The sequence below is a fragment of the Lontra canadensis genome, unplaced genomic scaffold (assembly GCF_010015895.1).
Source record: "Lontra canadensis isolate GAN:19392208 unplaced genomic scaffold, GSC_riverotter_1.0 scaffold46, whole genome shotgun sequence".
Classification (NCBI taxonomy): domain Eukaryota; kingdom Metazoa; phylum Chordata; class Mammalia; order Carnivora; family Mustelidae; genus Lontra; species Lontra canadensis.
Window position 1 is genome coordinate 2,921,949 of NW_022631040.1, and position 13,823 is coordinate 2,935,771.

Genomic DNA, 13,823 nt, shown 5'->3' on the forward strand with positions numbered 1-13,823 from the left:
TTTAAAATGTTGACTGCTTTTCTTAAGAACCATTTATTCCACATGAATAAATACTTTTTCTATTTACTATTGGTATGGACTTTGGTGACTACTTTAAAAATAAATAATAAGTGCTTCTCATTTATATGATAGCATTAAATTTCAAAATGAGGCTAGGTAATGTCAGCATAACATAAGAAGGAGCTAGATGTTTACCAAAAATATATATATATATATTTTGTCATATACACACACACACACACACACACACACACACACACACACACACGAGAGATCACTGGGGGGAGGGAATGGAGGAAAAAAATGACACTAGATGAATGATCAGCAAGGATTCTCATGGCAAAAACTCTTTAAGGGAGTAGAGGTTCCAAGTCGATTTTAGGTAATAAATGGTGAAATCAAGACTCAAGGAAAATGCTCATTCATTTGTATCTTGGATACAATACTCTAAAGTAGAGAAGTAGTAAAATATTTTACTAAGTTAAAATATAGGTTTTATATTTTATACGATATTGAACACACACATAAAAATACCAGTGTTTTTATCTTGTTTCTGTTCAGACAATTAAGCAAATGTGTTCTTTGGTGTCTGGGGGAGTTTATCAATATTTAGGGATAATGGAAGATAAGAACTCCAAGATCAACATGCCTAGAAATAGAAGACTCAAAATCCTATGTCATACATATAACGTAAGAATCAAAGGTGAACTTAGGAGAAAAGATAAGAAGGTTAAAGTTACATTGCAGTAGAACTAATACATTTCCTTCCCCCAAACATACTCTGTCTTCCAAAATAAAAAGTACTATAGCCTATCAGGTTTTTAATCTGTGTTTTGAGATTTTTCAAGTGGAAAGATAGCACAGATAGAAATATATCATTCTAAGTTTTAAAATCACCAAAGTCCGTGAGAAGAATGTACATTCATTAAACGTATTCATTTTACAAGTGAAGAAGTCTTGAAAAGGCTGAACAGTTCAACCAGCTGAAGACTGTTCTTGATTTTTCATTATTCTTTTTTAAATAAAGAATCAGTATAGGTATAGTATCCATACAGTTGACATTCTGATTCATTCAAGTCACATCCCTTTGCTAGTTTTCGAAGTTTCAGAGACTAAAATTTAATACCATTCATAACACAGTATTTTCAGTAAAAGGAATTATAGAGCAATGAAAAATCAGAAGCAAGATGGCCTAGAGAGCCTTATAACCTCTAAATATACACACATTTTATAACCTGTATTTATTTTCTAAAGAAACAAATTTTAAGTAATGCTAATTTAACCAATGGAGAAAAAACTTCTATCAAAATATACAATTTCCATTACAGTCTAGAAGGCTAATATTAAAAAAATAGTTGTAAGCCAAAAAGTTTGCTTATATGGATGACAAGCATCATCCCCTTGAAGCATAAAGCATCAAATAAGGTCTTATAAAAAGATCGATCTGTGACCTTCTTCATTCGTAAATTCTTGATAAATTCATAAAGCTTGAGTCTCAGTCTTTAGGTCAAGGTATATCCAGGCTTCTTAATCCAGATCTCCAGAAAAAGAGAAACCAAGTAAAATTCAGAATCTCAAGTGGGATTTATGCTTTACCATGTACCTGAAAAATAATATTATAATAGGTTATAATGATTACAAGAATGGTAGAATTTTTAGAATATTACATGTAAAAATAAGTTAACATTTTTTTAAACTTAAAATTCAAAAGTGAACAGGATGTTTTTTGTTTTCTAAAAGACTGGAAACCTGATACTACACTTTGGAAATACAGAATAACAACTTTTGAAGCCAGAAGAAACATTCTTCTTACTAAATTCTATAATCTCAGAGCTTCTGGCTAGAATAACAAGTGTTTCTCTTTAATATATTATCAATTATAATCACTGGGTTACCTCAGTCAATCTCTGACTTTGGAAAACCCTTAATATTCCGCAAGAGACTTATACCAAGAAAGAGGAAGATTTTAAAGAGCACCTCAATGAGAATAAATTCAACGGTATTGTGATCATATGCTATTCTTAAATTTTCCGATTGTTAAAAGGGTTTTAAGAATCCTATGTATAACAGTAATTAAAATGAATTCAAAACTGAATTCCTTTCACAAGCTACCCATAACAAATCCAGTCAGTGACCTTTTGATGCAAAACAAAAACAAAAACAAAACTATAGGGATCACTTAATCTAAGCCCCTTGGAGAGACAGAAAACAAGGTTCAGAAAGGTCACAGTTCATTAGAGCCAGATCACAAAATCAGAACTAAAATCTTGGTCTTCTGACTCAGGGTCTACTGTTCTTTCTATCTAGGTATATACCCTTTCTCCATCTGTTTCTAAAATCAATATAACAAAGATATTTGTTAATTATCTACTGGAGATCAGCATCAAATCAGACAATGTTCGAAAAGGGGAATTGAAGAATATGTTCACATACTTTAATGAACTTAAAATCTAACTGAGGAGAAAGGAAAATTACTAAAATAAAGCAGAAGTAAGTGCATTTTAGGATCAGAATTACCTATCCAATGTTTCCCAGAACCGTAAGAAAACTGGTCTATCCAAATGACGTTTGTGATAGCTGAGTTCTAATACTGTTACATCCCATTTCTGAACGTTTGGATCTAGACGAACTTCATCATATTTGAGATGGAAGGCTTTAACTATATGGGGGGAAATAATATTTTTTATTCAAACTGCAATCAAAATTATAAAAATATTTTACAAAAGAATAAAAATAGCCAATACAGACATTAACCAAAAAACTAAACAAAACAAAAAACTTAAAAAAAAAATCAAACTTTCTTCAACCAAATGAAGCTACATTATAACCAAAGTGATCTTTGAAATAGATGCTAATAAAGTACTGTGACATCCTCAAAAACATTCAATTCAACAACTATCTATTGAGGGTTTATACATGCCAGCCACTGGGACTGAAATGAGGAATATGGCAGGATAAAATGCATATGGTTTGATGAAAGTTAAGAAGAAGAAGCACCTATTCAAATACAGTATGATAAAAATGTAGTATATCACAGAAACATAAAAGAGTACCTTGCCCAGACCATGGAATTCAGAGAAGGCTTACACAGGTAATGATCTCTAATCTAAGATCTACAGGTTGAGTTAGATTAGGCAAACACATAACAAAAGTGACCAAGGTAGCCAAGAACATGCTCAAGGAGAAAATGGTTTCAGCTAGGAACTAAAGAAAATTAACGGAACTCCATCATACAAAGTAATGTAAAAAATGAGTAAAAGGTAAGACCACAGATTCAGAACAATTTTGGCCATGTAGGTCATATTAAGGAGCATGGACTTTTATCTAAGAGATAGAGAGAAATCACTTCCAAGTGTTTAGCAGCAACTACTGATATAATTTAGTAACCTAGAGAAGACATTTGCTCAACTTGGGAGAAGATATATGTCTGGCAAGAAAAAGATTCAAGAAATAATTAAGGAGTAAGAACTAATGGAACTTGATAAGAAATGATGAAAAGGGAAAAAGAAAAATTTGGAAAGCCTTGTGAGAACGTTACCTAGAAGTAGATAATTAAAGGATATAAAGAGTGAGTCTAGCAAAGGCCCATAAGAGGATTTCAGGCTTACAGAACAGCTGGTAAAGAGATTCTAAAATGAAAGCAAGCTTGGCATACTCTATAAACAAGTATAACTTCTTTTGCAGGCAATGTCCTATAAGTAGAATTTGGCTATGGTTAAAAATATGAATTTATTCCATATATGATAGTAAGCCACTAGAAAGTTTACAGTTAGAAGGTGAAATTATCTGGTTTTCATTTTTAATAGTTAATTCTGGGTGTTGGGCAAATAAAAGACTCTAGGACAAAACCTCCCAAGTAGTGTATATTGCAGAAGGGTTAACAAATGGACCATTAAGTAAGTATTACTTTCAATCTTTCTCTCTCCCTGATCATCCAGTTGAACCATCCCGGCTAGGTTACTGTGCAATCAGTTTACCAGAAGTGAAGTTTTTTTTTTTTTTGGTTTGTTTTTTTTTTTTTGAAAGATTTTATTTATTTATTTGACAGAGATTACAAGTAGACAAAGAGGCAGGCAGAGACAGAGAGAGAGAGAAGCAGGCTCCCTGCTGAGCAGAGAGCCCGATGCGGGGCTCAATCCCAGGACCCTGAGATCATGACCCGAGCTGAAGGCAGCGGCTTAACCCACTGAGCCACCCAGGCACCCCAGCAGTGAAGTCTTTGTTTTACACATACACATGTAAGATGTTTAGCTTTCCTTTCAATTTACCTTTTATCTAACATGTAAGATATAATTGTTACTATCATCAACATCTAATATTAGAGTCTCTAAAGATACAAATGATAGACTTTGTTACAATTTTTTTGATAGCTACTTTATGGATTATTTGTTCCACACTGCTTGTTGGCCTACTAGCTTTTGATGCTAACAATGAATCAAATTATTTTTGTTTGTTTTAAGATTTTATTAAAAAAAAAAAGATTTTATTTATTTATTTGACAGAGAGTGAGAGAGATCACAAGTAGGCAGAGCATCAGGCAGAGGGAGAAGGAGAAGCAGACTCCCTGCTAAGCAGAGAGGTCAATGCAGGGCTTGATCCCAGGACCCTGGAATCATGACCTGAGCTGAAGGCAGATAGATGCTTAACCAACTGAGCCACTCAGGTGCCCCCAAAGTATAATTCTTGATGGAAATCCAAAATGAATCATTTGTGCACACAAAAAGAAACATATAAACATTACTTCTGAATTATTATGCTTTTATATAATTAAAGATCCCCTCATCAGACACATTATTCATTTTGAATTTAATTCAATGTAATGTAATGTAATGTAATGTAATGTAATGTAATTCAATGTAATGAATTTAAACTGAATCATTAAAAGGGCTATATATTATAGCTTCAGAAAACCAGAAAAAATGGGTTTTCTGAAGCTATATTTACAAGTATATATATATTTATTATATAATTGTATATATAATAAATATATAAAAATATTTACAAGTATAAAAAATCTTAATTTTTAAAATTTTTAAATTAAATAAAGTCAACATTTCAATACCTCTTATTTTCCTTACCTCATGTTTCACTTTAATTTTCACAATAGGATATACTTTAAATCATTCTTTTAAAAAATATTCATCTATCTATCTATTTATTTAGAGATGGGAGGTAGCGGGGCAGAAGAAGAGAGAAAATCTCAAGCAGACTCCCAGGTGAGTGAGGAGCCTGATACAGGTCTCAATCTCACGACCCTGAGATGAACTGGGCCGAAATCAAGAGTTAGAAGCTCAACCAACCAAATGAGCCCCTAAATCATTCTTTTTTTGAAGATTTTATTTATTTAGCTGAGAGAGAGAATACAAGTGCACAAGTCAGGGAGGAGGCAGAGGGAGAGGAACAAGTATAGACTCCCCACTCAGGAAGGAGCTCGACGCACGGCTCAGTTCCAGAACTCCAGGTAAATGACCTGAGCCAAAGGCAGACAGTTAACTGACTGAACCACCCAGATGCCCATCATTCTTAAAAATATATTAGTTATATTTTTTAAAAATGATTTATCTAAAGTTATAAAGGCCTACTATCCCCCACTCCCTAATTTTAATAGATTTAGTTTATATAGTATGTATTTTTCCACTAGAATAGACAACTTTTAAAATGTAAGGTGAAACATGAAAGTCCAAAAAGTTTAAATCACAAATGAGAAAGCATAAGGTTTCTCTAATCATACAAGGTATTTTATTAGTATGAAGGAATGGTGGCAAGCAAACTTATACTATGACATCACTATAAAATATCTTTCTTATTCAGAGAAAGACTTTTAGTTTTTAATACTCAGCAAAAAATAGAACAAATGAAGTTCTTTTATAAGGAAGCCAGTCATCTATCTGGTGGCACAATGAATAATAAAGCAAAATGCTTCACACAATTCAGAATTGTTCATTTTTGGCAAACTGCATGAATCTCGTTGACATTATTTTACAGAAACAAGGAAGTAAAGAAAATAGACAATGCTCCTGAATAATATTTAGTAGCACAATGATGGCATGTCAGATAACAGAGGGACAACATAATTATACATTACTTATAGATTACATCAATAGATTACTCATGAAAAAAATCTCAATGGATACTAGCATTTTTATACAAATCAATACTTAATATCTTTTCTAAAATTTTGTATTCTATTGTGCATTGTGAAGAAAACAGAAGTTTGTTTTTTTTTACCAGGGCCCATACAGGTGCTCCTAAATACCTTCCGTTTCCCCCCGGCTATAGAGATGCTACTATTTTCTACGTGTGTTATGGGGGAAAGGGTGTAAACCTAGAAAAGGCATAGTTTTAAAAAGCAAGGAGACCAACTAAGAGCTAAGAGACAATATATTCCTAAATTTCTGGCTAAGGTAAGTTACAAAAGAAAACTAATTGAGAAAAAGAAACAGTCTGGGAATGAGGAAGAGTACAAGACAATTCCTTTGGAACAGGTTGAGTGTGATGTACCAACAGGACCTCACAGAGTAATTAGTGAGATATACAGACCCAGAATATAAGGCTAGAGACTTAACTTAGAATAAGGGGAGGGTTATAAATGGTAATTGAAAGCTATCAGACCTCCTTGAGAGAGTTATCTATAATAAAGGAGAAGAGAAACAAGACATAAACAGGTAGCTGAAAGCCAGAGGACAAGTAGCTGGAGAATCTGAGAAAGAGTAACAAATCCTTGGAAAAGAACATTTTAAAAAAGAAGAAATGAGTGAAGAGAATCAAATTCGGATAAAGAGGTCAAAAGTATCTAATATTTGGGTCCCTGGTAAGTTTGGTGAGAATAGTTTAGTAAAGAGCAAGAGAGCCAAACAGCAAACTAAGAACTGAATAAAAAATTAGTATAGACAATTCAGAAGTTTCATAAAAGGAAAAAGAGGAGCTAGAGTTGAGGTCAAGAGAAAGGGTTTTAAGATGGAAGGGGCAAGAGTACTTTCATTTTAAATGCTGATACAAAGTATTCATTAAGGAAGGAAAACTGAAAACAAAGAATAATTTATGGAAGAAAATCATAATTTGTAACTGTATAAAAAAGTCTCATCTAAATTTTGTTAAGACCACCAATCTGGACAAAACAATTACAATATCATTACATTCTGAATGAAATTTAGGCAGCATTTACATCTTGAAGAGAGTATAATTTTTTTTTCTTGTTACAACACTATTCAAAAAGGCAAACAACTAGGTAAGACATTCGTGTTCATGGACATTTTACTTTTATTAAAATTCCCATTTTCTCTATCTTTCTATTTATCAACACTGCGCGTTATTCAACTTTCAGGAATAACACAAAAATCTATCACAATATTAGTTATATTAGAATCACATTCTAAAATGAATTAAAGTAGAGGAGAATAAATGATTAAAACTTCCAAGCTTGGGGAGTTTCCATCTTGGAAGAATGGTGGTAACCACTAAGCAAGCTGAAGTTGCTTTAAAAAAAAAAAAAAAAAAAAAAAAAGGCTGGATTTTACAGTAGTACAATCTATATTCATAATAACTGAAGTCATTTCTAATAAACATACTTGTTTTGTAAGAAAGCTTTTTAAAAAACAATTTTACTATGGTACTAACTTAACTGGGTACTCGAATTAAATAATAATTGGAGTATCTCTACTGTAAAAACCAGACTAAATTAATCTATGTTTAGTGTATCTAACTATACCAATATACCAATAGATACAAGCCACATGAAACATTCATTTAACAGATATCTACTGAATGCTTCCCCTGTGCCAGGCACTCTTCTGTGATAACAATTCAAGGGTAAACAAGGCAGAAAAGGCTCCTTCCACCAAGGAACTTGGCCTTACAGCCAGGGAAGACTTACAATAAAGATATAAATAATATCAAACAACAGTAAGTACTATCATGAAAATAGAAGAGCTTGAAGAGTAACTGGAAGGAAGTAATGGTTGTTTCCAGGTTGGCCAGAGAAGGATTCTCAGGAGAAAATACTTGAACTTAGACTTGAATGAAAAGAAAAAGCCAAACATGCTACAATCATTCCAGACAATGGAAATAGCTGGTAAAAGTCATATGGTACTTTAAGTTCTAGCTACACATGTTCAGCAAAAGTCAACCCATTTAAAACTGGTCATCAATTTTAATAAAAATGTGTGGATGTAAAAACTATTAATGCTTTTTAAGTAACCTAATATAGGGAATGGGAGATAATTCACTTTTAAATATAAGTACACACAAAAATATATTTCACTGGTGTTTAAAAATTAGCATATGTTAATGGAATCATTTGATATACACATCATATATGCATAGCCATAGATGGCTTTCTCTTATATAAAAGCAAGACCACTTCTATATTGGATAAGCAGTAAAAATAAAGAGAATCTTACTTTTAGCAAATATGTCAACTGGTGATCCATCAGGCAAGAGCCATGGCCAACCTTTGAACTGCCATGCAGGACCCTGCACAAAAACTGCTACAACCCGATCCCTATAAATACAAAAGGGGCAGGGTTAGAGCTCCAGGGTTGAGACAATACCTCAAACATGAACTCTGATTACTATAAATCCTTAAGGAAAGGATTCAATTACTCATGTGATATAATCTACCGTCAACAAATCTGTGAAGCAAATTAGATAACTCTTTGTTATAACACTATCATTAGAGTACACTAATGATTGCTACACTTCCCATGCATCTGTTTTTGCACCTAAGTCTTTCAAACATAATTACATACACAATCCTTATAAGTAATCTCTTTAACCTTTTGACCTGCTGTTCTACTAGAATAAAGGTCCACTTTTCAACAATGCAATGGGAAACAAGAGTTGATATATTAACTGAAAAAATTGGTTTTAAAAAGAAATCATCTAGGGGCACCTGGGAGGCTCAGTGGGTTAAGCCTCTGCCTTTGGCTCAGGTCATGTAGGATCCTGGGATCTAGTCCCACATCGGGCTCCCTGCTGAGCAGGGAGCCTGCTTCCCCTGCTTGTGCTCTTTCCTTCTCTCATTGTCTGTCAAATAAATAAATTAAAAAAAAAATCATCTAAAATTCAAATATGTTTTAAATACTTTAATTTAAAAACATTATAAATTATAGTAACTCACCAACCATTTTATAAAGCCCCCAAGGCCTTATTTTTGAGTTCTGATTATTTGGAAAGTAATCTTGAGTATAAAAACCATCAGACTTTAATTTTTCCAATTGTTTACATTTCACTCACCTAAATTCTATTGGCATTTTCTTTTCTTTTTTTTTAAGTAGGCCCCATGCCCAGTGTGGAGCCCAACATGGTACTTAAACTCACAACTCTGATATCAAGACCTGAGCAGAGACCAAGAGACTGAGCCACTCAGGCACCACTATTAGCATTTTTTTTTTTTAAGATTTTATTTATTTGACAGAGATCACAAGTAGGCAGAGAGGCAGGTAGAGAGAGAGAGGATGGGAAGCAGGCTCCCCGCTGAGCAGAGAGCCCCATGCGGGGCTCGATCCCAGGACCCTAAGATCATGACCTGAGCTGAAGGCAGAGGCTTTAATCCACTGAGCCACCCAGGCACCCCTCCCTATTAGCATTTTTTAAAGTAACTTATCTTCTCAACCATTCAACTGTTTTCCTAAAGAGAACAAATCCTTCTCTAGGCCCTCATATTTCATTAGCTCAGAAAATATTTAAATTGAAAAATTAAATGTATAAAAACCATAGACAGTTTAAGCCTAGAGCTAAAGTGAGAATAAAACTATAATATAAACAATAATAGTTAACATTAATTAAGATGTACTATGAGCATTCACTATGTGCCAGTGCTGTTCTAAGCACCTTACACAGTACATATGTTAATACACTGAATCTTCCAAACGATCCAATGAGGTGAGTACTATTATTACCCCCATTTTACAGATGAGGAAATAGAAGTATATAGACAGTCCATTAGTCAGAAGAGAAATGGAGGGAAGAAGAGGAGTGAGGAGGAGAAAGACGGAATGATTACTCTTGTGCACTGGTTATGCTATACTGTTCCTGTGTGAGGACTGAGAAATCATGAGAACAGCCATCTCAGTACCATAATGGAAATAGTTTTAACCTCACAATTCCCTGAAATGGTCTTAGGAATGCCCAGAGGTTAGCAGACGATACTCTGATAACCAGTGCATTAGAAGAGAGAACCAACAAAGCATTAAACCAGGGTGATCTATTCAAGTAAAAGACCTATAGCAACCATTCAAGTTACTATGAAAAACCACAGCTTAAAATTCTTAACCTACGCAAAATCTCTAAGGCTAACATTAAATCTTAAAAAATTTCCTCCTTGCTTAGGACATATGGTCCATAGTGCAAAAACTATCTTTGGTAATAGAGCACACTATTAAATGGCCTCTTAATTTCATGACATAGCTTGTGCCATACAATAGCTGAAACCCCAAGGCACCTGCCGTACTAAAGGAAATTTGCTGGAGAGACATCACCTAGATCCTGCTGGGATTCACAGGGTTAAGACGTAAGCAGGATAATAGAAATACTACTCTCAGTGAGTTCTTAAAAAGACAATTAACAGAGAAAGAAAGAAGGAAGTTAAGGAAAATATTATTCCTAAGTTATGAAATTAATGATTAGGGACCTAGCTCATAAATAAGAGCAATGTTTTGTAGCACGGTGACAGCACCTGTACACACCGTATTTTTTCTGCAAATAACCGCAAACATACAATACAAATGATGTAGCTTTTCTTCTTCCTACAATTTTTAAAGTTGGTATCTGAAATTCTCATCTTACTTCACATAATAAAATTTTTTAAAGATTTTATTTATTTGAGAGAGAGAGAGAGAGAGAGAGAGAGAGAGAGAGAGCATGAGAGGGGAGAAGGTCAGAGGAAGAAGCAGACTCCCCGTGGAGCTGGGAGCCTGATGCGGGACTCCATCCAGGGACTCCAGGATCATGACCTGAGCCGAAGGCAGTTGCTTAACCAACTGAGCCACCCAGGTGGCTAAATTTTTAACATAAATTTTTAAATTTTTAACATATTTATACTCTGAATGCCCTGACTTCCTAACGTGTGAAGACTAATGAGTACTTCAAAGGTAAACCAGATAATTCATCAATGTGTTGTATTCTCTATGTCACAGAGATGCACTCTCAAACTCTGTATTTTTATTCCAGCTTAGATTAATAAAATAATTTAAGATAATTCACATATCTGAGTTTATAGGCACTCTGTTATAAGTAGTTTAATATTCTTTAAAGGACAATTTAACGCAATCAAAGAGCTAAACCAGAGTAATCATGTTATTCTTTTCATTAAATTATTCCCTACAATAAAAGTAACAATTCTTTCATTTATCATTTCTTACCCAAAAATGTGAATTCTCCAAATCAAAAATCTGAAACTATAGCTCTTGAAACAACATTAGTCTATTTGGAAATTTTGCTCGAAAGATTGACTCAGAAAAAATAAACAGTAAAAAGAATTTTTACTAAATTTTCCAGAAGTTAGTGAGGGCACACGAGTGGTAGGGAATAAGCAAAGGGACAAGCAGACTTCTCACTGAGTGGGGAGCCTGACAAGGACCCAATCCCAGGACCCTGAGATCATAACCCAAGCTGAAGTCAGATGCTTAACCAACTGAGCCACCCAGGACCCCTGAAGTTAGTGTTTCTTTTAAGTAAAAAATAAAGTTTAGCTATCCAAAATACATTTTTACTTAGGTATTACTAAAATGTGAACATTATTAATGACCAACTTAGACATTAACACGGTTTTTAGGGATAGTTTCTATTTAGAACTCATGACAAAATTTGATACTTTTTAATTATACAAAAAAGATTAAGGACTACAATAAAAGTATAGATCATCTTACCAATCTTGAGGCATAAGTTTAAGGGGCTGGTCTACTACTCTGTAAGGAACTGTGACACTAACTGCAGTGCCCCCTGGTTGCATCTGATCTTTTCTTCTCTGTATTAAAGTTTCATTTTCTCGTTGGCAGCCTTGTTTCTTCTTTTCATCTGATGGAACAAATCTTTGAAAAAACAGAGATGAGAAAAGGTCAAATGTTTCAATGTGATGCAAAAAGGAAAATACATTATATTGAAAATTTTAAACCAAACCTTTTTTTTTTTTTTTTTTTTTTAATGAACCTGCTCTGCATGTATAGATCACAATGTATGGAGAGTATAATCTTTCCTTTCCACGAGAGTACTCAGCTCACATAGGCCATAAATTGATGTATATGTCTGTATCTGTGTCTCTCACACACAGACACACACAATTTATATTCATTCATCTAGAACTTAGCATCTTCCAACGTTACATAAAAGACCATACTAATCCTTGATTTTTCAAATGCTAGTAGAAAGAAATTTTATTATAAATCAAAACGTCACTTGAAGTGATGATATGGCCTCTTTACAGATAGGTGACTTAGCCCAAGAGCCTCACAAAACACCCCTTTTCATGGATTATGACTTAGCAAAATTAGAAAATGCTATCTAATTTCAGGGTTGCTTTGCAAATTTTCAAGGAGGAATTAAATAAGTGTATGCCAACTGTCTTAGTATAAACACTGCTAGTAATTTTGTAAATTACCAACTCTACCATGGGATTCAATTCTCTACTGTATTAACAGTAGATATTCTCAAAAACAATTTAGCAATGTGCAGGGCTGTTGCCAGCTCTAGATTGTTGGTGTTCACAAAGCATTTCCAAACGGTCTTCTTTTAAAAAACATGCATACTCCAGATATACACTCTGTTGGCCTATTTTATTAGCTATGGTCTGGCACTGCCAATTAAATAGGGGCAATGCAATCGTTACACTGAGACTCATTCCCCTTCTAAAGTTTAAGGCAAATAAATGGGGGTGGAGGGGATGCACAAGAGCTTGCACTTGGTAGAGTCCTTTGAAAACTTTCAATATCACATGCTAAATTCATCATTAGTAATACTAGTCTTATACTCATGGAAGTTTTTAATAGATGTGATTGTGATAAATGGAACTTCATTTTTTTTTTAAACAATTTTATTTATTTATTTGACAGAGAGAGAAAGATCACCAAGTAGGCAGAGAGGCAGGCAGAGAGAGAGGAGGAAGCAGGCTCCTCGCCAAGCAGAGAGCTGGATGTGGGCCTCGATCCCAGGACCCTGACACCAACCATGACCTGAGCTGAAGGCAGAGGCTTAACCCACTGAGCCACCCAGGCGCCCTGGAACTTCATTTTTGAGCTGTTTTCATATCCATATCAGAATCTGATAGAAAAGTTAAGATTTCCTTATCATTTAAAAACCTCCTCCAGATAATCATTTTACTCCCTATGGATTTTGGTTATTTATTAATCAAGCCCACTTAGAAAATGCCAAATATAATAGTAGCACTGAATAATTAAACACTTTAAAATTGACATGCACTGTTGGAAACAGTTTTCATATATAACTACAACAAAAATGTATCAACTTAACAGTAATATATTGTGCTAGTTACACAATATACACAGTTGTACAAAACACACGGTCACTGTCCTCTTGAAGCTTACATTCCAAAACAAAGTGGTCTCACTGCCAAGAGAAAGATGCTTTATCTCAGTCTATTTCTAGATGGGATTAAAATGTTTATATTCTTAAATATAATATTGCATCTCACTCTTGCAGCTTTTGAAATTTTAAATGTAAAAATATAAAATTACTTATGCAAAATTACTTATAATCTTTAATGAATCATAATAAACATACAAAAGAGTGATCTATAATATCCAAATTTAAAAAGTCTAATAAACATCTATTCAACTTCTAATGCATTAAGAAATGAGTTACATAGCATT

General features: G+C 33.8%; 1 protein-coding gene across 1 annotated transcript in view; it reads right to left on the bottom strand.

The window, feature by feature from the left end:
- Nucleotides 1-285: 285 nt before the first annotated feature.
- Nucleotides 286-13,823, bottom strand: part of CDC73 (cell division cycle 73) — a 112,485-nt gene continuing 98,947 nt past the window's right edge. The window contains exons 14-17 of the mRNA XM_032872890.1: nt 11,868-12,029; nt 8,400-8,500; nt 2,518-2,659; nt 286-1,603 (exon numbers count right to left, since the gene is read on the bottom strand). Coding sequence (XP_032728781.1) covers nt 1,567-1,603; nt 2,518-2,659; nt 8,400-8,500; nt 11,868-12,029 — 442 coding nt within the window. The 3' untranslated portion in view covers nt 286-1,566. The remainder of the gene's footprint in view (nt 1,604-2,517; nt 2,660-8,399; nt 8,501-11,867; nt 12,030-13,823) is intronic.